Consider the following 26,125-nt stretch of genomic DNA (forward strand, 5'->3'; position numbering starts at 1 on the left):
CCCGGCAAAGTAGCTCAGTTAATTGTCATCCTGTGCACCAAAGGGTTGCTGGTTAGAGTCCCAGTCAGGGCACGTACCTGGGTAGCGGGTTCGGTCCCAGTCAGGGTGCATTCTGAGGACAACCAATCGAGGTCTCGGTCTCTCGGTCTCTCGGTCTCTCTCTCTCTCTCTCTCTCTCTCTCTCTCTCTATCTCTCTCTCCCCCCCCCTCCCCCCCGCCTCAGGTGAAGATTATAAGATAAACAAATAAACAAATAAACAAATAAGAAGTAGGCATTTATTTTCCCATTTTGTAGTGCAGGTAAATTCCTACAGAGCGATTCACAAAATCAAATTCTATTATCTTTTCTCATTGCATGAGGAATTGTGTGCTAATAAAAAACATTTCAGTCTGGGGAACAATGCTATTTCTGGTGAGTTGGAGGAGAGGGCCACTAGATGATGATGGAATTTAAGAAAACCTGGTATTCCCACCCATGTAAGGACTGATGTACCTGCCTCTGTCTAAGGTTTGTATACACAGTTTCTTACTGCCTCCATCTCTGGCTTTTCTGGAACTCCTGCCACTCACACAGCTGTGGGGGCAGCACTACTTACTGAAAACTGCAGTGTGACAGGAGTCTCCATGTGAATGCCCAAAATGAGAGTAAACAGTAGTTTCCTCAAAACATTCCTTTGCAGAGGACTTATCACAATTACCTTTAGCTGCTTGTTAAAATGCAGATTCCACTCTATCCCAGCCCTACTGAAGCAGAAGTTCTGAAAATGAGCTTGGGATTCTGCATTTTAAACAATGGACATCAAAGCTATAAAACTACTGCTTAAGAGGAATATAAAATATGAGAAATGTCTAGGTGGAGGTTACAAAAGAGAGAGGAAAAAAAATTGGATTTAGCAACAGTATAAAGTACAAACCATGGGCTGGCGCCATTTTGGGGCTCAGCCCATCTGGGTTTCCAGATGACCTAATAAATTTATAATTCTTTAACAAAAATAAATAAATAAATAAAAATAAAGTGCTGGTACAAACCATGAATGGTTCCTCACCATATTTTTCTTTTCTTTTATATTTTTATTGATTTCAGAGAGGAAGTGAGAGGGGGAGAGAGGTAGAAAAATCCATGATGAGAAAAAATCATTTATCGGTTGCCTCCTGCACTCCCCCTACCTGGGCATGTGCCCTGACTAGGAATCGAACAGTGACCTCCTGGTTCATAGGTTGATGCTCAACCACTGAGTCACACCAGCCAGGTGCTTCCTCACCATGTTTCTAATGTAGATATTAAAAACTAGAGGCCCAGTGCATGATTGAATCATGCACGTGTAGGGTCCCCTACATGCTTTCACTTTTCGCGGTGGAGCTAGGTGCCTGTCCCCGCTGGTGCCGGAGCAGACAGGCACCCAGCTCCCCCACTTTTGATGGTCCGTGGCCGCTGAGGGGGGCTACCCTGCTGTTGAGAGGCGCAAGGGGCGGGACTTCCGCCCCCTGCGCCTCTCAACGGCCGCTGAGGGGGGCTGCCGCGGACACCTGGCTACCCTGCCTCTGAGAGGCGCAGCTGGGTGTCCACGGCAGGCCCCCTCAGCGGCTGCGGATCTGGCCGTTGAGAGGCACAGGGGGCGGGAGTCCCGCCCCCTGCGCCTCTCAACAGCAGGGTAGCCCCCCTCAGTGGCAGCGGATCCGTGCCTCTCAATGGCCGGATAGGCCACCCCGAGTCCCACCCCCCAGCCTCCCGCCGCCCAATCGCCCAATCGTGGGCGTAGCGGAGTGATGATAATTTACATGTTACTCTATTATTAGATAGGATATCTAGAATTACAATTTTTAAAAAATCATTATGTATACACACATAGATAGTTCTTATAGTCTAGGTATAAATGTTATTCTGAAGTTAGGGTATAATGACATATTGTGTATTGAGTTGGTATCTTGACAGGAAACCTCACTTTTTAAGAAATTTCATACTGGAAGACTAACTAGTCCAAGCATCATTCCTTATACACATTGCATACTTAGGCATCTGGTGAAGAACCTGAGTTGATCAACTGTTAGTCCTTTCATATATATATTTATGTCTTTACTGATTTTTATTTTTTTATTGATTTCTTACAGAGAGGAAGGGAGAGGGACAGAGAGCCAGAAACATCGATGAGAGAGAAACATCGACCAGCTGCCTCCTGCACACCCCACACCGGGGATGTGCCCGCAACCAACGTACATGCCCCTGACCAGAATTGAACCTGGGACCCTTGAGTCCGCAGACAGACGCTCTATCCACTGAGCCAAACCGGTTTCAGCTCTTTACTGATTTTTAGAGATAGAGGAAGGGAAAGGAAGAAAAAGACAGAGAAATCGACGTGAGAGAGAAAAATCAACCAGCCGCACCTTGACAGGGGATCAATCCCGCAATGCAGGCATGTGCCCTGACCATGAATTGAACCAGTGACCTTGCAGTGCACAGGATGATGCTCAATCAACTGAACTACATTGGCCAGGACAGTCCTCTCTTAATAACACCTTGAATGGATAACAGATAAATGACAGGAACAAATCTCTTACCGCTGTAAGGGGTCCTTCCGCTTGTGCCTCCATTGGACTTGTGGGTGTTGCTGCAATAAACTGACCACCAGCTCCAGCCTGGAGTTCTAGCCTATCTGTATATTGCTCTGAAGCAGCAGTGGCATGGCATTCCCCAGAAAGTGCTAAGATCACACCTGAGGTTTCCTTCTTTAAATGAATATTTTCTTCCCAAGGACCCAATCGGAGGTGTCCATCTTGAGGTGATTCTTCTAGAACTTGAAGTACTTCAGGCTCCTCGTCAGAAGGGCTTCCTGTTGTTTTATGGCCTAAAGCCTCATTTGTCCTAAAATCCCGAAGGTCTTGCTCCTTGTCCACAATCACCCATTCTTTGGAATCAACCTCCTGCTTGCAAGAGCTCAAGTTAACAGCTATAAATCCATTGCTGCCACCACCATCCGCCTGCTCAGGGGTATGGGCAGAGGCAGGCTTAGAAGCATCTGGAAGATATTCTTCATCATAGTTCCAGATGTGGTCAGTACGGGCCCCAGCAGGAACACAAGGCTTATGAGGCAGGGCAGGAAGAACAGGTTCCTTTCCTGTACTGGAATCTTTCTGCATTTTCTCCAGGCTTAAGAAAACAGAGAGAAGTTAATTGTCCAAGGGTAATACTTACTGCATAACCTATAAGCTCTATACAGAACTAATATTCACACAGAGATTAAAAAAATATGGATAAAGCATAAGGAAAGTTTCACAGATTGATCATGCTCTTCTCCACTTTTCATGATCTTGTTTGGGAAGATGGAGCAATGGGAGATGTCTCTCCTGCTGCAGAGAAGCCTAACTGGTTGACTTGTATGATCCACTTCATCTTTGCCTGGCCAATTCAATCACACTGCCCTCTGCTCTCTCCTCTCTCCTCTATCTGAGCGACTGAGAACAATTTACCCAAGAGGCTTTTGCCTCACCAGAAGCCCTGCAAAAAGAAATAAAGAGGACTAGCAGGTGTGACTCAGTTGGTTGGGCATCATCCCATGTACCAGGAGGTTGCCTGTTCCACTCCTGGTCAGGGCACATGCCCCGGTTGAGGGCTCCATCCCCGATAGGGGGCATGCAGGAGGCAGCCGATTGATGCTGCACTGTCACATGGATGTTTCTTTCTCTCCCTTTCCCTTCCCCTCTCTCTCTAAAAACAAACAAACTGATAAACTATTTTATTATTATTTTTTAATCTTTAAGTTGAAAGTATTACATATGTCAATAAACTATTTTTAGAAAAAGGAAGAAGCTAGTATACATAAGGAAAATACTTTCTGCATTTGTTTGTCTCTAGCAATGTATGCAAATATATACTCATTCAATTATATCCTCCAAAGGCAAGGCTTTGAAGAAGAGCAGGTATTGTACCTGCTCACCCACACCTAGCCCACTACGCACACAGAACTCCAATAATGATGGTGGGATGGGGGAAGCTTCAGGGTATATTTTCAGTTTTGTTGGATTAAGAGGCAGTTGACATTGTACATACAAATCTCTCTGAGGGGCAGGTAACACAGTGTGACTGGTGGTGTTTGGCTGCACTGCCTTCTGAGAACTGATCTCATCTATATGGAAGTAGTTTAAGCAATACATTTTTTCATTAAGTTTATAATTAGGTGCTTCAATTCCTTATTCATTCTAGGTTCTGGCTTGAGTTCATTTTATTTTTTTAATGTATTTTTATTCATTTTACAAAGAGGGAGTGGGAGAGAGATAGAAACATCAATAAGAGAGAAACATCGATTAGCTGCCTCCAGCACACCCTCTACTGGGGATGGAGCCTGCAGCTGGGGCTTGTGCCCTGACCAGGAATAGAAGTGTGACCTCCTGGTTCATGGGCCCAATATTCAACCACTGAGCCACACCAGCTGGGCTTGAGTTCATTTTCTTGGATTACTTCTATTCTCAACTCTGTTTTCCCTCAGCATGGACTCTTTTTAAAAAGTTCTATTCTGCCTAGCCAGTTTGGCTCTATTAGATAGAGAGTGCCAGCCTGCGGACTGAAGGGGCTGGTCAAGGGCACATGCCTGGGTTGTGGGATTAATCCCCAGTAGGGGGCATGCAGAAGGCAGCCGATCAATGATTCTTTCTCATCCTTGATGTTTCTATCTCTCTCTTCCTCTTCCTTCCTCTCTGAAATCAATAAAAATATTAAGGAGAACCAAGATGGTGGCATAGGTAAACACCTGTACTCACTGCCTCCCACAACATCAAAATTACAACTAAAATACAGAACAACTCTCATCCAGAACTGCCGGAAAGCTGGCTGAATGGAAGTACTACAATTAGAGAAGTAAAGAAGAAAGCACACTGAGAATGGTAGGAGGTGGGGAGGCCTGGAATGGGCTGGTCCGGACCCAGGTGTGCTGCTTTTTTAATCAGGAGGGAGATCACCTCTGAGAGGCTGCCCGGAGGAGCGAGTGGTCCCAGAGCTAGGGAAAGAAGTCCCTACGGGCAGTAAGAACTACGGGCTGTAAAAACCAGTTCGGATTGGAGCTGAGTGACAAATAGGCTTCTGGAGACCCAGCTGCTCCTCTTAAAAGGCCGGCACTGCGAACTGAATTTACAAGCTCTCACTTCCTCTGAGCTCCAGTGCCCAGCAAGGCTCTGGGGTCCAAACATATATGGGGAGAAACTGGACTGTCTGGCATTGGGGCAGGAACTCGGGGGCAGCTTTCTTACAGACGCATTGGCTCCCCAGTGCAGGGCTGACTGGAAGCCAATCTGTTTGCTCTGCCCTGGTGATTCCCTGAGACCCTGCCCCACCCAAGCTGTGCCCAGTGGCTTTTGCATTATGAATGGTCTGTCCTTTCTCAGGCTAAAAACCTGTCAAACAAGCTGCAGCTGGGTCAGGGAGCCCCAAACCTATCAATAAAAGGCCTAAGACCCGGCACGAGGTCAAGCCTGCCTTACTTCATAGCTGGGCCTCATCTGGGCACTTCCAAACCCCATACAAAGAGGAGGAATCTGCAGATCTCTCTGTAGCTCCTGCTGGATGGCCCCAGGCAGTGGCTGACTTTGCACCTCCCTGGAGACCCAAGAGCTAGTGTACCCAGTGGTCAGTGTGAGACCATACCAGATTACAACTCTTCACATCCATAAGAGACACACTCAAGGGGCAGACCCAGTGAGCACCAAAGCCCCACTGAAGCAAGTCCTGCTCCATAAGGGTGTCTCCTGGACAGCAGCTCTCCCACTGTAATCGTAGCTGGTCCCCACAGCCAATTGGCCTGGAGGTCAATTCTTCCTAGTGACACCAACAGCAATCAAGGCTCAACTACAACAAAACTGTGCACACAGCCAACTAAGGGGTGCACTAAGAGTGTCCACCTCAGGTAACTGGGGAGGCTGAGCCACTGGGTCCTATAAGATACCTACTACCAGTACACAAGGTCACTCTATCAACTCAAGGAGACTTAGAAGCTACCCAATACATAGAAACGAACACAGGGAAGCAGCCAAAATGCGGAGACAAAGAAACATGTCACAATGAAAGAAATGGAAGAAAGCAAACTACTGGATATAGAGTTCAAAACCACAGTTATAAGGTTACTCAAGAATCTTCTAGAAACCTCCGAGGAACTTAGTGAGACTTTTAAGGATCTTAGTGAGAATGCCAAAAAAAAAAAAAAAAAAAAAAAGGAAGAGGACCAGTCAGAAATTAAGCATACACTGACTAAAATAAAGAATAATATACAGGGATTCAACAGTAGACTAGAGGATCCTGAGAATCAAATCACTGATTTGAAATACAAGAAAGCAAAAAATACCCAAGCAGAAGGGCAAAAATAAAAAAGAATCCAAAAATATGAAGATGGTGTAAGGAGCCTCTAGGACAACTTCAAGTTTACCAATGCCCAAATTATGGGGGTGCCAGAAGAAGAGAGAGAGCAAGATATTGAAAACTTATTTGAAGAAATAATGACTGAAAACTTCCCCAACTTGGTGAAAAAAATAGACTTACAAGTCCAGGAAGCGCACAGAACCCCAAACAAGAGGAATCCAAAGAGGACCACACCAGGACACATCATAATTAAAATGCCAAGAGCAAAAGACAAAGAGAGAATCTTAAAAGTAGCAAGAGAAAAAACAGTTAGTTACCTACAAGGGAGTGCCCATATGAATGTCAGCTGATTTCTCAACAGAAAACTATGCAGGCCAGAAGGGAGTGGCAAGAAATATTCAAAGTGATGAATAGCAAGAACCTACAACCAAGATTACTCTACCCAGCAAAGCTATTATTTAGAATTGAAGGTCAAATAAACAGCTTCATAGATAAGAAAAAGCTAAAGGAGTTCATCACAGCCAAACCAGTATTATATGAAATGCTGAAAGGTATTCTTTAAGAAGAGGAAGAAGAAGAAAAAAAGTAAAGATAAAAAATATGAACAACAAAGTGACAACAAATATCTAGCAACAATTAAATCTAAAAATCAAATGAATAAAAAATCTGATGAACAGAATAAACTGGTGAATGGAATAGAATCAGGGGCATGAAAATGGAACAGACTGACGATTCTCAGAGGGAAAGGAATGTGGGGGGTATGGGAAGAGATTAGACAAAGCTCTTATATGCATGTATGCAGTACCTATGGACACAGACAATAGGGTGGCAAGGGCCTTGGTTGGGTGGGAACCAGGTGGAGGGGAAGACAGACATATGTAATAATCTCAACAATAAAGATGAATTAAAAAGTAAATAAAATAAAAATATTTTTATAAGTTCTATTCTTTTGTTAGACTAATTCTTTATCAAACTAAGCTTTTATCCACCTTTATATTTATCTTAGCCACAACTCAAAATGTTTAAATACTGCCCCAACCCTAGTCCATCCTTCTGATCATATCAACATGTAGACACAAGCTTACATCACGTAGCTGTGAGTTGATTGATTACAGGAAGAATATACATCCATGAAGGACTCTTTAAAATGGAAGCCAGACTGGACTAGGCCAGAGTGGCTGAATTGTCTCTGGACAATTACTACCATGTCAAATACACGGTCCTTCTAACTATACTCCACTGCCAATAATAGCCGCCAGGGATGTACCGTGAAGAGTGTCACTATTATTGAAGTCACTTGAGTCTTAATATTATTGAAGCCTTCTTAATTCATAAATATATCCCAAATTCTTTTAAAAGTTTCATTCTTTTATTATCAAAACTTGAGGACAATGGGCCTCATAACTGCAGTCATTATCAATGTATAGCTCTCTAAGTTTCACCTGTCCTCCTCTCAAAGTTGATTGTGAGCTCTCTGAAGTCCTGTCTTTCCTTCTTTCTAGGTAGAATGATAAACTTATTCATGTCTATTTTCCCTACAGCACTACTCATAGGCCTTCATTAAAATGAACTGACTTGCCTGTCCCTCGTGTATAAATGACTTTTTCCCCTCCTTCCTGCTTAATGCCCTCTCCAATGCTACACTGCATCTTCTCCATTCCAATAAGAGATCACCTTCCAAACAAAGTCACTTCAAAATGTTCATTTATTGACAAATTATTAACTAATATCTAGTATTATGAAGTTACCAGCTCCCACTGTCCAGCTCCCAAAGCCAAAGGCTATGTTATAGGAGTTGTAACAACATTAGAAGGCAATTCACAACAACAATCAGGATAATTAAAAACATAGATGAGAGCTTAATCAAATCAGTGCTACACAAATGCAATAATTTATTTGAAAGACTTTACATAATAAAAATAAATAAATAAAAATTTAAGATTATAATATCTTAGTAGTTTTAAAAAAAGAGGAAAAACTATTTTATACCAGGTCTCAAGAAACTTGTCAGTATCCGGCTTTGGCTCTAGTGTCAGACGTTTTTCCAGCTCAAAGCTGTGGATAGAACGTAACTTTCGCACCAACGGAACATCTCTGTCTAGCTGGGTAATCTCTGAGCGGACACGAATCGGTGAACCAAGGCTTGGAGCATTCAGAATACCATTTGCTTGACCATGGCTATTCTCCTCTTCAGTAGCAGCCTAGACAAAATAGAAAAGAAAATTATGAAAAACATTCCAGGTACTATACATGATAGTCATTGTTGAAGTCTTTCAACATAATATAACCAAATGCTTGGGATGTGTTCTCACAAGATTAAGATATTTTGCCTAATTTAGGTCATGACAAACTTTTCTCTTAACCCTTTTATTAAGTGAGCTTTCTTAATTTATTCTCAGTTTCAGTATTATTTTAGTTTTTATACTTTCGGTACAAAGATAAACAATCTAAAAATGTTTAATAGCCTTAACTTTTTGTATTACGTCTAACTAGAAACTTCCAGGACCCCATCCACTAAACTAAAACTTAGGACATTCTCTTTGAGTCAGGTGGTTTCACAAGCAGTAAGAGAGGTTGCCAAGCCTCAGTACTTCCTGCTGTGTTCCCTCTCTAAAAAACAAACAAAAATAAGGAAACTTGGTGTTTGAACAATAAGGAGCTGGGTGGAGCAGGAGGCTGCTGAGCATTGGGCAGCACAGAAGGGTGGGGCTATTAGGGACAGATGCCTACAGCAGTGCAATTATGAGGGAAATTAAGATTTATACTAGTGGTGGGAGGAAAGAGGGAAATCTTGGACGTCTTTCTGATTAAAGACCCTCAAGAAGATGTGCAAATGGTCTCCAACAAGAGGCTCACTTTGGCTACCAGCAGAAGCAGAAGATAATCTTCTCTGAAGGAAGGTTTCTGCACTTCCCAATTTAGGTCTACAGAACTCCCACCAATTATTAATTAAAGAGTAAAACATTAAAGATAGTCAAACAAGCCCTGGCTATGTGGCTTAGTTGGTTGGAGTGTCACCCCATACACCAAAAGGTTGTGTGTTCCATCCCCAGTCTGGGCGCGTATGGGAGGCAACCAATTGGTGTTTCTTTCTCACACCCATGTTTCTTTCTTTATCTCTTTCAAATCAATAAAAAACAAATACATATCCCTGGGTGAGGATTAAAAAAAAAAGATAGTCACACACATGAGAAGGCAATGCCACCATGATTGAGTCAGCAGAATTTTTTTAAGTATAAGCTTCCCAAAAACATCAGCTATCATCTATTCAGATGAAGAATAGAGAATAGCTATGCATAAAATGTTTAAATAAATGAAGGTCATTATCACAAAGATCAATAAAGGATTCTTTGGAATTAACGGATAAATTTAATGTTAAATATTCTACTAACAAGTTAAATATATTAGCCATAAAAGGCCAAAGTTATTAATTAGTGAATTAGAAGACATAGAAAAAGAAATTACCTGGTATGAAGCACAGCAAGGTGTGAAAAATATGAAAAAATATATTAAGAGATATGACAAAATAAAAAGGCATAATATATGTTTAATTGGAATCCCAGAAAGAGAACAGAAAGAATGAAGATGTGGCAATATTTCGGTAGAGAATGGCTGTATATCTTCCAGAACTGACAAAAAAATATATGAGTCAAAGATTCAGAAAACATGAAACATCCTAAGCAGGATAAACAAAAAGAAATATATGTGTAGATACATTGTAGTTAAAACGCAGAACACCTAAGACAAGAAGTAAAGCTAAAAAGTAGCTGGAATGGGAGGCCAGGTGGAATGATCATACACTCACACAAACACACACAAACAAAATCAGAGTGACAGCAGACTTTTTATACCAATAGATGAAGCAAGAGGAAAAATAATTGTTGATCAAGAACTTTAAACCCGCCGAAACCGGTTTGGCTCAGTGGATAGAGCGTCGGCCTGCGGACTCAAGGGTCCCAGGTTCGATTCCGGTCAAGGGCATGTACCTTGGTTGCGGGCACATCCCCAGTAGGGGGTGTGCAAGAGGCAGCTGATCAATGTTTCTCTCTCATCGATGTTTCTAACTCTCTATCCCTCTCTCTTCCTCTCTGTAAAACATCAATAAAAAATTAAAAAAAAAAGAACTTTAAACCCACTGCGCCAAATCAGCTAAAAAACATATATGCATGTGTATTTGTTGTATATGTGTGTATCAGCAAAAATAACAGCATAGAAGGATGTACCCAGGCTATTAACACAGGTTACCTGGTTTAGAAGATGTTGGATATTTTTTAAAATGCATCTAATAATATTTTACTAGTTTAGTTAGCTTTTGTCACTCCAGTAATTTTTGAAGATGAATTTTATAAAAAGACTGTTCAATCAAAAAAAGAAAGAACTTTAAATCCAATAAGAAAGAAAACCCCCCACTTTGAATCCAGCATAATTATCGTTAAAGAATTAGGCTGGTTTTGCTCAATGGTTAGAACAGTGGCCCTCAGACCGAAGGGTCAAGGGTTTGATTCCCAGTCAAGAGCAGGTTCGATCCCCGGCCCTAGTCGGGACACGCATGTGCAGAAGGCAACCAGTCTATATCTCTCTCTCACATTGATCTCTCTCTCTCTCTCTCTCTCTCTCTCTCTCTCTCTCTCTCTCTCTCTCTCTCCCCTCTTTCCTCCCTTTTACTTTCTAAAAATCAATGAAAAAAATATCCTCGGGTGAGGATTAAAAAAGAAAAAAGAATAAGGCTGAAATAAATACATTTACTGCTAAGTGAAAATTGAGAGTCTCTACCAAAAGATCTCAACTAAAGGAACTTCCAAAGGAAATATTTCAGGAAGAAAGATGAATCCAGATAAAGAAAAGAAAAAAGAAAAGAAAAGAAAAGAAAAGAAAAGAAAAGAAAAGAAAAGAAAAGAAAAGAAAAGAAAAGAAAAGAAGAAAGATGAGTCCAGGACTTCCAAAAATGTAAGAAAATGGTAAACATCTTTTAAAAATTAATATAAACATTCCTTGTATGAAAGTTCAACACCATTAATACCTTATTTTTTTAAAGGATGGAATTAAAAATAGAATAGAACTAATAGAGATTAGTGATAATTGGTGAAAGAAAACTAAAGACTTATGCCAAGTACCATTTCACTCTCTCATATACACAGACACCCATATGGGCTGGCAACTAGATGTGGTGTTTTTTTGTGTGTGTGTTTTATTGTTGTTTTTACCATGAGAACAGTTTGCTCCTGGTGCCATAAAGACAGCCACAGCTGACATTGCAAAAATCTGACAGTGATCTCCTGACAATTTTTTCACTACTTATTCCTGATTACTATTATTCCAAATAATGCATATTTAATAGCCAGACCACAGTGCACCATATCACACCTATACAGAAAGTTTTTGCAAATGACTCCCATGACTGAAAGTATATACTATTTTAAATTATATAGTTAATTCCTCAGAAGTGATTATAGAATATTCTTTTCAAGATATATTCCTTGTTCATAAAGCATGACTAGCCAACTTTCTATCAGTCATGTTAACAGGTATGAGCCCTAAGTCTTATTTTACACACTTATGAACTTACCCTGTTTTGCAACTAACCCTTAAAACATAGGAAGCACCAAAAACTAACTGATTTCTAATTCCTTGCCCCTACATACCACTTATCTTCATATAATCTTCTATGAAAATGGAAATGATGAGGAATAGTAAGATCAGAGAAAAACTGGGGAAGATTACTAAAAATTAATCATTCAATTTAGAAATCTGTATCTTTCCCCATACTTACAGGTGGACCTACTTGCAATTCTAATGAAGAAAAAAATCATGTCATTTGTTCAACATCCACATTGTCAATTCATAAACAGTTGTGTGGTGCTTCCCACTTCCAACTCTCCCTTCCCCACCTCCATCTGAGACACAGTTTCAGAATGGGTACTCATAGCTCTATCAGTCCATACCAAAGGAGTCCAGGGTCTTGTCACATTATTTAGAAAGACTATTAACTTCTGTTCTATTGATGTCTCTTCTTTTTTCTGAGGGTCTAGTTAGTTTTTTTAAAATACTTTTATCTTTTTCACAAAATATAAGATGAAGATTAATATTTGGTGTCCATACTTCAATATTTTGGGCAAAATTAGCCAAAATACTGCAATTACAAATATAGAAATAACTAGCAATACTGTCTACTTATCATTCAAAATTGAGAATTCATTATACTTTGCTACAACAATAGGAGAAAGTAAGTATACAGAATGATATTACTTCCTATGCAAGAAATACACACCTTACAAATTCCAAACTTGATCTTGTTCCTGTTGGCATCCATCTCTTCCCAGACATCCTTCTCCTGGGGATGAGTGTGTCCCAGAGATCCAGGCAATTTATCTGGTGACATACCAACAGGGATGCCATTCTCCCCATCACTAAGCTGTTCATCTGGAAACACCTCATCTGTATTTTCTCGAAGCAAGTCCCCTGGGATGGGAGTGGCATTAGCAATTCTAAAAATGAGGGGTGAAGAAAAGGTAGAACTTAAAAACACCAGAATCAAAAATTACAATGAGACTATTTTCCATTTTGTTTCTGGAGTTAAATGATGAAGTCTATATATCATTAAAAGAGTAAAACAAAACAAAACTCAAAACCTTGGAAACAGGCTGTGACAATTCTACAAAATAAAACTTGTACATTTTGATCAACAGAATTTTCAACCTGATTTAAAAATAAAAATTCCAATATAATAACTCACTAATTTAATAATTACTTTAAAAGTTAGAAGCATTTGGTCTATTTTCCAAGAAGTCTTTTACAATTTTTTAAATTTTTTGTTTTTTTACCCATTTTTCTCAGAGAACAACAAAAACTATAAACAGGAAAATGTTAATGATAATAATAATATAAGCAGGTATCAAATCTTTGAATAGTGTAAAATGTGCATTTGTTTTTTCATTTACAGACTTTTTACTAAATACCTATTCCATGCAAGGCCTTAGGAGACATAGAGAAAGGAAATTCTTGCCCTCTAGGGAGAACTAGAAAATTGGCAATTACACAGTTTTATACATCTGCATGAACTGACCAGGAATGATACAGAAAATATAAATTGGCACTTTGTTTATATATTGCTTTCAAAGTAACTTCATGTCTGTTTACATGGTTGGTCATCTCTCTCTTAGACTTCTGGCCCATGAAAGGCTTTTCTAGTTCTGTTATCACTAGTGATTAGGCCCCTGCCAGCTCTAAGATTCCATAACTCTACACTATACTCAATTTTTAAAAAAACTGCTGACTGAACACAATATTTAGTACACAATGAAACCTTTTCCTAGAGGTGATCTGGAAAGTTTAACCGTAGAAAACCAGCCTTCAGTAGATTATACTGACATAATTATTATGAGTGATAAAATAGGCATCTTAGTGCACCCCTCTAAGGATAATGTTACACGCTGGCTCAGATGTCATAAATGCCATGCTATGAGAACAAAGATCAGTCATTTTCAGGGACTTGTCAATAGGTTAGAGGTAAGTAATATAGAAAAGCACTGGCATGGCTCTCAGGAAAGAAACTTATAGCCTTGTAAAGTAGTACCTGTAGTTCTGACACTAAGAACATCTTGAAAAGGTAAGTTTGGCCTAAAGTAGTTCAAATGAACAGATTTATTATAAAAGTAAAGTTCAGGAGGGGGATGGGTAGAGGTAGAACAGGGCATAGAGGGAATAAATGGTGATGGGGAAAATTTAATTAAAAAAAGTAAAGTTAAGAAATAAATTGCCTATTAAAGGATTTTTCAAGTGTAAGTTCAATATAATTTATTGATACAAGGACTTACAGTAGACACTAACATATGTGTTACATGGCATGCCAAATATTTATTGAAAGAATTTCCTCTATCCTGAGGAAAGGGACTGGCAAAAGGAAAAATATTTGAGTTCAGGAAGTTCAATCTACTAGCCCCACATTTCCCCCCACTCCCATTTTAATCACTGAGTGTTCTTCCAAAGCCTTTTTTCCACATGCCTACTACTCTGCCTCTTTCCAACTACCAATTCCTTGGCATTTTCTTCTTCCACTCCTCCATCTATAATCTGTTGCTATTTTTACTCTATCTTAATTTCACTCGTATCTCTTAGACTTCAATATAATACCACACACTTGCAGGAGCTCTTCCACCCTCTCCACACAACTCTGGTTCCTCTGTGTACTTATTCTCCCACTTTTACTCCTTACATTATTTTCTTCTCCTAAAATTCTGATCAAAACCTGGATTTTGAGATACAAAGGAAAGAATTCTTTTCCAAAGAAATTATGTTAAGAAATAAGAATGAGAAAGTATATATGAGAGTATTATGTTAAAGAATAAGAATGTGTGAGAAAATATGTGTGAGAGTATCATGTTAAGGAATAAGAATGAGTAAGAAAGTATGTGTGAAAATATTTTTAGCACATGGTCTGTGTTTGCAGGCTAGATATAAATTATAGAAGCAGATTAGGGGAAAAAGTGAGGTGTGTGGGAGAACTGGAAGAGTAGTAAGAATGGATATCCTTTTCGTATTTCCTTCCCCTTAATCTAAGTCAGGGGCTGGCAAACTAGGGATTCTGAGCCAAATCTGGCCTGCTCACCTATTTTTTTGTCAATACAGTATTTTGGCACACAGTCACACTCATTATTTTGGCAACAGTTTCCATGTTGTCTATGGCTCCTTTAGCACTACAACAGCAGTGATAATGGAGACAGATACAGCAGAGTCCACAAATTTTTATCTGGCCCTTTACAGATAAGATTGCTGACTTCTGATCTAAAACATCCTCCTACCTTTTCCGGAACTTACTTTCTTCTTCTAGTAAGAAATTCAGAGTTGGAGAAACCAAGATGGCGGCATAGGTAAACACATAAACTGCTGCCTCGCACAACAATTTCAAAACTACAACTAAAAGACAAAACGTCTATCACCCAGAACCACGGGAAAGCTGGCTGAGTGGAAGTTCTACAACTAGAAGGAAAGAGAAAAGAGCACTGAGACGTGCACAAGCACTGAAAAGCTGAGGTACAGAGGCGTGAGAATCGGGTTGGCGGCGGGCTTCTGGGTGCGCTGCTTTTTTCAACCCGAAGGGAGACAAGCTCCTGATTACCCTGAACTCCAGTTTCTGGGGAGATGCTGGGGACCCAAACTCCTACAGGGAGAAGCTGGACTGACTGCCATCGGGTCGGAAAGTGAGGGTGTCTTACTTGCATAGGTGCGCCCAGCAATCATTGTTTACTGCGCTGGGGCGTGGGGCGCGGAGACTTGGAAACGCAGAGACGCAGAGACAGCTGACTGGCAGCCATCGCTGTTTGTCACGCCCTAGCCTAGTGACTCCCTGAGACCCCAACCCGCACAATCTACAAACCCAACCAAGCTCCACGCAGCGGCTTTTGCATATAAATGGCCTGCCCTATCGCAGCTTAACCTAACAAACTGCAGCTCTGGTCAGACAGCTCCAAAACCTCCAAACTCCAAGCAAAGAGGAGAAAACTGTAGTTCTCGCTGTAGCTCCTGCTGGGTGGCATCAGACAGTAGCTGACCTGCACCTCATTGGAGATCCAGAAACTAGGGTATCTAGTGGTCAGTGTGAGACGACACCAGATTTCAACTACTCACATCCATAAGTGACACATTCAAGAGGCAGACGCAGTGAGCACCAAAGCCCCACTGAAACGAGTCCTGACCCATAAGCGTGTCTCCAGCACAGCAGTTCTTCCATTATAGACACAGCGGGTCCTCACAGCCAATTGGCCTGGAGGTCAATTCCTCCCATTGACACCAACAACAATCAAGACTTAACTACAACAAGGTTGTACACACAGTCCACAAAGAGGTGCACCAAGAGTGTCTACCTCAGGTAACTGGGAGGCTGAGCCACTGAGCCATATAGGACACCTAGCACACAAAGTCACCCTACCAACTCAGGGAAGCAGTGAAAATGCGGAGACAAAGAAACAGATCACAAACGAAAGAAATGGAGGAAAACAAATGACTGGATATAGAGTTCAAAACCATGGTTATGAGGTTTTTCAAGAATTTCCTAGAAAAGGCCGATAAATTTAACGAGACCCTCGAGGATATGAAAAAGGACCAACTAGAAATTAAACATACACTGACTGAAATAAAAAATATTATACAGAGACCCAACAGCAGACTAGAGGAAAGCAAGAATCAAGTCAAAGATTTGAAATACAAAGAAGCAAAAAACACTCAACCGGGAAAGCAAAAAGAAAAAAGAATCCAAAAATTTGAAGATAGTGTAAGAAGCCTCTGGGACAACTTCAAGCAAACCAACATATGAATTATGGGGGTGCCAGAAGAAAAGAGAGAGCAAGATACTGAAAACCTATTTGAAGAAATAATGACTGAAAACTTCCCCCACCTGGTGAAAGAAATAGACTTACAAGTCCAGGAAGCGCACAGAACCCCAAACAAAAGGAATCCAAAGACGACCATACCAAGACTCATCATAATTAAAATGCCAAGGGCAAAAGACCAAGAGAGAATATTAAAAGCAGCAAGAGAAAAACAGTTAATTACCTACAAAGGAGCAGCCACACGATTGTCAGCTAATTTCTCAACAGAAACTATGCAGGCCAGATGGGAGTGTCAAGAAATATTCAAAGTGATGAATAGCAAGAACCTACAACCAAGATTACTCTACCCAGCAAAGTTATCATTCAGAATTGAAGGTCAGATAAAGAGCTTCACAGATAAGAAAAAGCTATAGTAGTTCATCACAGCCAAACCAGTATTATATGAAATGCTGAAAGGTATTCTTTAAGAAGAGGAAGAAGAAGAAAAAAGTAAAAATAAAATTATGAACAACAAATACATATCTATCAACAAGTGAATCTAAAAATCAAGTGAATTAAAAATCTGAGGAACAGAATAAACTGGTGAATATAATAGAATCAGGGGTTTAGAATGGGAGTGGATTGATAATTCTCAGGGGGGAAGGGGTGAGGGGGGAACAGGAAGAGACTGGACAAAAATCGTACACCTATGGATGAGGACAGTGGGGGGGGGAGTAAGGGCAGAGGGTGGGGCGTGAACCGGGTGGAGGGGTGCTAAGGGGGGAAAAGGAGAAACAATTGTAATAATCTGAACAATGAAGATTTGTTAGATTAAAAAAATAAATAAGTAAAATAAAATAAAATTGAAAAAAAAAAAGAAATTCAGAGTTGTGGGACATACATAATCATTTTTTTCTCTTTAACAATGATTCTCTAGGGCTTTCTAATTATGCCTCCATAACAATTGCAGAGAATTCAACAAACTTTTTTTTTTTTTTTTTAGAGTGGAAGGGAGGGAGTGGGGGGAGAGAAACATCGATGTGAGAGAGACATATTAACCTTTTGCACTCGGATGTCGAGTGTGACTCGACACGGTTAGCATCGGTAGCAGCTCTTTTTATACTCTTTGAATGTATCAATAATTTGAAATATAAAAAAATCCAAATAAATAAGTTTGTATGAAAAGAAACTCCGGTTTTTTATTCTACTGCAGTGCTTTGTAAAATCTGGGGTTTTAAAAAATTAAATCCCGAGTAGAATAAAGAAATCGAGAAAAAAGCAAGCGAGTGCAAAGGGTTAATTGGCTGCCTCCCACACATGCCCTGGGATCGAACCTGCATCCCAGGTAGGTACATGCCCTTGACTGGGTATCGAACCCAAGGCCCTTTAGTGTGCAGGCCGATGCTCTAACCACTGAGAACACCAGCCAGGGCAGTGAACTTTTTTGTAAAGGGCCAGATAGTAAATGGTAAGCTTGTAGGTCTAATACTTATTTTTTTCAATTCAGCTAGTTTAAATTCTGTGCAGTCTTTAAGCTGTGGGCCAATATGTATTATACAAGTATCAGTCTGCCTTTTTAAAAATATATATATTTTATTGATTTTTTACAGACAGGAAGGGAGAGGGATAGAGAGTTAGAAACATCGATGAAAGAGAAACATTGATCAGCTGCCTCCTGCACACTCTCTACTGGGGATGTGCCCGCAACCAAGGTACATGCCCTTGACCGGAATCGAACCTGGGATCTTTCAGTCCACAGGCTGACGCTCTATCCACTGAGCCAAACCAGTTAGGGCATCAGTCTGCCTTTTGAAAGGCACTTCAACTTATAAACACCATGCTAGGTATTTATACCATTCTTCACCAGTAAAACGAGACCAAGGTAACTACCCAGTCAACTAACAAAAGGAAAGCTAGTCCTTCGCTGTCTGTCTCCCACTTGCACTACCTTTTCCCTAGCCCTTTTAAATGATTTTTTTAAATTTCCCCCAATTTTACTCAATGTCCTTTATCAAATATTCATTTGAGTCTATTCTCCATTGTACATTTTATAATTTACTAAATTTTGAGATATCTTTTTTCTTCCTTTTCTTTCAAGTCTCATTTCTTTTTCTCTTGTTTTCCTTTTCCTTTTTCTCTCCCTGACCCCACCCCTTTTGGGGTCTATTTCTTTTTTTAAATAATTTTTAAAAAATTAATTTTTTCATTACAGTTGACATAAACATTTTTATTAGTTTCAAGTATACAACACAGTGATTAGGTATTTATATTCCTTACAAAGTGATCCCCCCAATAATTCTAGTAACCATCTGACACCATGTGTTATGACAATAGTATAGACTTACTAGAGGCCTGGCCTACAGGGATTGAGCTGAAACCGGCTCTCTGACATCCCCTGAGGGGTCCTGGATTGCAATAGGGTGCAGGCCAGCCTGAGGGACCCCAATGGTGCACGATCGGGGCCGGGGAGGGACCACGGGAGGGCTCCAGGGTGTGTCCGGCCCGTCTAGCCCAGTCCTGATCGGCCAGAGCCCAGCAGCAAGCTAACCTACCGGTCGGAACATCTGCCCTCTGGTGGTCAGTGCATGTCATAGCAACTGGTTGAACAGTCGAATGGTTGGACTCTTAGCATATTAGGCTTTTATTATATTGGATTCCCTATGCTTTGCTTTATATCCCTGTGACTATTTTTTATAACTGGCAATTTATACTCCTAATCCCTTTCACCTTTTCTACCTATCCCTGGGTAGAGGTGGGGGTATCTATTTCTATTCTTAGTTTGAGGTGGTTATCCATATCTTCAAATGAATGAGCATGTTGAATTCCATTTTGGCTTTTGTCTTAGTTTTCTTTCTTTCTTTCTTTTAATAACTTTCTTTATGGTTGTTTACCACCTCCCCCCAATAATTACTTTTTAAAAATAATTTTATTGATTTCAGAGAGGAAGGGAGAGATAGAAGCATCAATGAGAAAGAATCATTGATCAGCTGCCTCCTGCACACCCCCTACTGGGGATCGAGCCTGCAACCCAGGCATGTGCCCTTGACTGGAATCGAACCCGGGACTCTTCAGTCTGCAGGCTGATGCTCTATCCACTGAGCCAAACCAGCCAGGGTACTTTTTTCTTTTTTCCATCACCACATGGTTGTTTTTCTGAGAGGAAATGTCCTTAGTATGTATTAAATTTTCTGATTTTTTTACTATAATACTTTATGGAACTTTAAAATCTTTTTGTTATTGTTCATTTTTGTGTTATTGGAGTATTTTACAAGATTCATAGTTTAATTAGTGCCATCTTCTGTCAGTATAGCAAAGTCCAAACATTTGAGTGGATTTATGTTTTTTGTGGTCAGGGGAGATACGTGTGTCATCTGATTTCATAGTTCTCCATTGTTGTATGTAATTAAATTTTTTTCTCCTTTTGTTCCTCTGCAATTATTGATTTATTGCCTTTCAGCTCCATATCCATCCTTTTTTCCTGTTTTATGAAAGTGGATCTGAGCCCTTTAGATATTTTCCTTCCCCAGCGGGCACTGGAAGGAAATTGCAGGAGGAGATTGCTCTGCTTCGGGTTCCAGTGTACAGCTCAGCAAGCTTCTCCAGCACGTATGGCTCTCCCCAGTGCGGGGATCCTGCAGCATCGGGGCCTCTTCAGGGCCTGTCTCACACAGACATCAGCAAACAACAGCTTTCCTGAGCAATCCCCACTACCCATAGGTTTTGTAGCAGAGTGTGTCTGGTAAGACACCCCCAGTAAATAGCTTTCTTTGGTACCCCAGAGGGCAGATTTTCAGCAAATTTTACCAGTGTGGCATCAGAGTGACTTCTCTCCCATCCAACGAGGGATGGGCATACCTTCTTCAACAAGCTCAGTATGTACCTCAGCCTGGGATCTGGACTGGGGGAGCTTTGTTTGGATGCTTAACCCTTTGCACTCACTTGCTTTTTTCTCGATTCCTTTATTCTACTCAGGATTTAATTTTTTTAATACCCCAGATTTTACAAAGCGTGGCAGTAGAATAAAAAACCGGAGTTTCTTTTTATACAAACTTATTTATTTGGATTTTTTTATATTTCAAATTATTGATACATTCAAAGAGTATAAAAAGAGCTGCTACCGATGCTAACCGTGTCGAGTCACACTCGACATCTGAGTGTAAAAGGTTAATCTCGGCCCTAGGAGTAGGAGCTGCACTTTATATTTGCTATTCCTGTATTCTTTACAGTTCTCTCTACTTCTTACTAGTTAATCCCATGTTACTCTAATTCTGTGTTACACGTAATGATTCTTTCCTTGTTCAAATTACTACGTAGTTTCTCTCTCCTAATTGAACCCAAATGAATACATGTTTTGTCCTTCAAAAATCAACTGATAAAGGGCACCTCTCCCTTCTTTGATGTTGTTTTTTTCTTCCCCAGAAGCTATGTGTTTTGAATCATACATATTTGTACCTCCCTGTAGTTCATAATCTGATCTATTTGGACATTTTTTAGTATTTTTGTTCTTGGGATAGTGTAGTCTTTCTGGTGTTGGTTTTAGATCAACCTTAACTCCCATTGCTAATTCTCCTCTTCCTCACAGTTTTTACTGATCTGCCTTTATAAAACCTTGTGGCAGGGTTGGGTAAGGCAGGCCCAGAAGAGATAACCACACAAGGCCTTGGTGTTTTGTTTTTCCTCTTTTTCTCAGTTATTTTGAAGTTTGGGCATCCTTGGTCTTCAAATTATGCTAGGACACAGTTTTGGTGTAGCTTTATTTTTTTCTTTCGTGTTATTCTCTTATTTTAGGAGGAAACATTGACAGATGGGAACTTACACTGTCTTCATTAACTTTAGTTATCTTGAAGTCCTATCACCTGGTTTTTGCAAGTTGGAGGCTTATCTACTTACTAGTGGCCCAGTGCACGAAATTCGTGCACGGGGGTGGGGGGGGGTGTCCCTCAGCCTGGCCTGCACCCTCTCCAATCTGGGACCCCTCGGGGGATGTCCAACTGCCGGTTTAGGCCCAATCCCTGTGTGATCGGGCCTAAACCGGCAGTTGGACATCCCTCTTGCAATCCGGGACCGCTGGCTCCTAACCACTCACCTGCCTGCCTGCCTGATTGCTCCCAACCACTCTGCCTCCGGCCTGCTCACCCCAACTGCCCTCCCACCGGCCTTCTCACCCCCAACTGCACCCCCTTGCTGCCTGGTCACCCCCAACTGCCCCCCTCGCTGGCCTGCTCGCCCCTAACTGCCCCCCTCTCGCCAGCCTGATCACCCCCAACTGCCCCCCTCTCGCCAGCCTGATCACCCCCAACTGCCCCCCCTCCTGACCTGATCGCCCCCAACTGCCCCCCCATCAGCCTGCTTGCCCCCAACTGCCCCCCCCTGCTGACCTGCTTGCCCCCAACTGACCCCCCTCCACCTCCTGGCCTGATCGCCCCTAACAGCCTCTGCCTCGGCCCCGCCACCATGGCTTTGTCCGGAAGGATGTCCAGAAGGTCTCCCAGTCTAATTAGCATATTACCCTTTTATTAGTATATATAACAACAATTAAAGGCAAAGGAAAACAAAGGCCCTAAAACAAAAGCCAGAATTTCTATACAGCTCAAGCTCTGTGACTAATACTTACCTAAAGTTGGATGATTCACTCATTTATAAAATGGGGTGGCTGGCTGGGGGTTCCAAACTCAGATAAGCATGATAAACATCTGATAAATATGATTAAGTGGTTCTTGGCTAAGTCCTTCAAATAGATATCTTAAGAAAATGTGTGGTGATTCTGATGTAGCTAGTCAGGGTCTCACATTTAAGAATTCTTAGGCTAGCTAATTAAGGATAACATGTTCAGTTATATGAGTCCATGTAAGCTTTTCTGATAAATAAGCTCTAGGGATCCAATCTTTCAGTTAAAATCAGAGCGATAGATTAGTGATAAAATGTCCCAATTAACTCACATTGTATGAAGATTTTTTACAATTTACTTTTTTACTTAAAAGCAAACAGTTTAAAGCAACCAGAGCAGGTAAAAAATGGGTCAGAAAAAGAAGACAACCTGCCTCCCCAAAAGCAACTGTTTATGCACATAGAGAAAACAACACAAAAGACCAAGAAGATAGAAATACCATAACCTGTTTCTAATACACTTTGAAAATTAATCACTCTCGTAAGAGAAACAAGCTACATATTTTGTTCCCACTAAACTTAAGCACAGTATAATTAGATATACTTTGGCTCATTCTGTCCAGGGTCCCATGTATTCTTTAGAAGTAAATGTAACAAATGCTCCTCATTTTGAAAATGAGAAAACCCACTGTAAACCTGACATCAACTCACACAAGCTCTAAGCTCCATTTCACACAAGCTCTAAGCTCACACAAGCTCTAAGCTCACACAAGCTCTAAGCTCACACAAGCTCTAAGCTCCATTTCACAGTATGATCCATAAACACTTTCTATGAACAGTACACCTGAACAAAGGCATATACAGAGCAATGTTAATTAAAGAAAATCCATAGGCTTTCACCTATGTCTTAGCATTTGGTCATCTGTAGGAGTCTGGGTGAAAACATTTCTGCCAGTATAATGCATCCAGGAAACACTGCTAAATAGGCAGCTGAGGACATACCCGATTGCCGCAGGGGTCAAGCGGGTGTGCAGCTGAGGGGTGGTAGAAGTAGTGGTGGTTGTTAGGGAGCCATCAGTTCCAGTCTTCTCCCAGTCAAAAGGGTCACTCTCAAATACTCCAAAGGTTTTGATGCTGTTGTCAAACACCGATGTAAGAAGCTAAACCACAAAGAAGAAAAAAACTAGAGTAAGCCAATAGTAAACAACGTCATTTTATTCTTTAAGAGAAAGCACCCAAACTCTTGAGTTAGTTTTGTAGATTTAAAAAAAAAAACCTGATGGCCTGGCCAGTGTGGCTCAATGGTTGAGGGTCAGCCCATGAACCAGGAAGTCACAGTTCAATGCCCAGTCAGAGCACAGGCCCGGATTGAATAACAGCTCGGTCCCCAGTTGTGGGCATGCAGGAGGCAGCCAATCAATGTTTCTCTCATCTATGTTTCTTTTTATTTATTTATTTACTTACTTATTTATTTATTTATTTATTTATTTATTTATTTATTTTAATTTCTTTATTGATTAAGGTGTCACATATTTGTCCTCATCCCCCCATTCCCATCCCACACCCCTCCCCACGGATGCCCCAACCCCCTGTTGAACTTAACCATTGGTTAGGCTCATATGCATGCACACAAGTCCTTTGGTTGATCTCTCCCCCCTCCCCCCACCCTCCCCCAACCTCCCTCCGAGGCCCGATAGTCCGATCGATGCCTCTTTGTTCCTGGTTCTGTTCTTGTTCATCAGTCTATGTTGTTCATCATTTCCCCTAGATGAGCGAGATCATGTGTCACTAGAGATATACTTATAAGAATTGAATGTGAGACGAGCAATAATAGTTATGCTGACAGGCAAATGAATCAGACTGTAGTGAGTTTCTTTCTGGACCAACAGTTCTTTTGAGACCCAATATCAATGTCCACCAGTTCCTTATGTGTACATGTTGTCACTGACCCCTCAGCTCTGGATGGTGGACAAATGGTGGTAATGCAGGTCCGTCTCCCTCTGGTTTGGACTCGGCCAGACCCAGGGGCACGGCTTCACCCGGACCCGGGGGCATGTGGCCTCACGCGGACCCAGGGGGTGCGTGGCCTCACTTGGACCCAGGTGCGCGCGGCCTCACCCGGACCCGGGACCCAGCCTCACCCGGATCCAGGGGCACACGGCCTCACCCGAACCCAGGATCCAGCTTCACCCGGACCCAGGGGCGCGTGGCCTCACCCGGACCCAGGGGCGCGTGGCCTCACCTGGACCCGGGACCCAGCCTCACCCGGATCCAGGGGCACATGTCCTCACCCGGACCCGGGATCCAGCTTCACCCGGACCCAGGGGCGCGAGGCCTCCCCCGGACCCAGGGGCGCGTGGCCTCACCCGGACCCGGGACCCAGCCTCACCCAAATCCAGGGGCACACGGCCTCACCTGGACCCGGGATCCAGCTTCATCCGGACCCAGGGGTGCGTGGCCTCTCCCAGACCCAGGGGCGCGTGGCCTCACCCGGATCCAGGGGCACACGGCCTCACCCGGACCCGGGATCTAGCTTCACCCGGACCCAGGGGCGCGTGGCCTCACCTGGTCCCAGGGGCGCGTGGCCTCTCCCAGACCCAGGGGCGCGTGGCCTCTCCCAGACCCAGGGTCGCGTGGCCTCACCCGGATTCAGGGGCACACGTCATCTATGTTTCTATCTCTCTATCCCTCTCGCTTCCTCTCTCTAAAAATCAATTAAGAAAAAACACACACACACACACACAAAATAAAAAACCATGACGATACAAAGAGGGGAATTTGAATAAGGACTGTATGTGGATGATAATACTGACTCAATATTGAATTTTCTCAGTTGAGGCACTAGTTTGTAGTGAGTAGAATGTCTTTGTCCTTGGAAGATGCATACCTACTTTCGGGTGGTTTAGCAACAAGAAATATGTGTTGTATGTATATGTGTGTATTCAGTTTCAACAATCTACATGATCTATTTTGTGTGTGTGTGTTTTTTTGTCAAAAGGGGCATTTCTATATGGTTCAAATTAAATAAGTGGCCAGTGTTAATAGCTGGTATGTAAAGGTTAAGGGGCATACAGAAATTCATTATGCTTTTTACGTTTCTTTTTTGTGGGTTTGAAAAATTCTTAAACTGTGTGTGTGTATACACATCTATCAAAAAAAAATCTGCCGCCCTAGCCAGCGTGGCTCAGTGGATACAGCGTCAGCTCTCAGACTGAAAGGTTCTGGGTTTGATTCTTGATCTAGGGCACATGCCTCGGTTACAGGCTTGATTCCTGGTCAGGGCACATGCAGGAGGCAACCAATTGATGTGTCTCTCTCACAATGATGTTTCTCTCTCTCTGTCTCTCCCCCCTCTCCCTCTCTCACCCCCTCTCTCTAAAAAATCAATGGAAAGAATAACCTCAGGTGAGGATTAAAAAAAAAACCAGAAATCTGCCTTATTATTTGATTTATAGTATATATAATTTCAGTTATTTTTGCCATTAAATTCCAAAAGCTTAATGTAATCTTGAGAACCATCTCTCAGAGACATTTCCTTACTGCATCTGACAGTCCATACCATTTTCAATTTTATAATTAGGGCCTCATTTTCTCCTCACCATTTCTCTTATTCTGTACCTGTTAGTATCCCATACCTAGCGATTCATCTTGTACATTTCCTACCCCAGACCTGGAATCAGCACTTCCTCATTGAAGGATTTTGTGATGGTCTGTTAAGGCTTTAAAAAGATTATTTTGCCTATTAAGTGGAGAATAGATGCCATAAGGGGGGTGGGGATGAGGGTGCTAGGAATAGACGTCAGTTAGGAGGCTACTGAAGGTGAACCAGCGCGAGGCCTCACCCGGACCCAGGTGCGCGTGGCCTCACCCGGAT

The 26,125-nt window shown here is 41.7% G+C and overlaps 1 protein-coding gene across 3 annotated transcripts in view; it reads right to left on the reverse strand.

The window, feature by feature from the left end:
- TTBK2 (tau tubulin kinase 2) overlaps positions 1-26,125 on the reverse strand; it is a 158,492-nt gene that overhangs the window by 17,769 nt on the left and 114,598 nt on the right. For all 3 annotated transcript variants that reach the window (XM_079769307.1, XM_079769309.1, XM_079769308.1), the window contains 4 exons: positions 23,254-23,411; positions 12,609-12,825; positions 8,330-8,541; positions 2,557-3,145 (listed from right to left, as the gene is read on the reverse strand). In XM_079769307.1, coding sequence (XP_079625433.1) covers positions 2,557-3,145; positions 8,330-8,541; positions 12,609-12,825; positions 23,254-23,411 — 1,176 coding nt within the window. The remainder of the gene's footprint in view (positions 1-2,556; positions 3,146-8,329; positions 8,542-12,608; positions 12,826-23,253; positions 23,412-26,125) is intronic.

Source organism: Cnephaeus nilssonii (genome assembly GCF_951640355.1).
Source record: "Cnephaeus nilssonii genome assembly, chromosome: 4".
NCBI classification, from domain to species: domain Eukaryota; kingdom Metazoa; phylum Chordata; class Mammalia; order Chiroptera; family Vespertilionidae; genus Cnephaeus; species Cnephaeus nilssonii.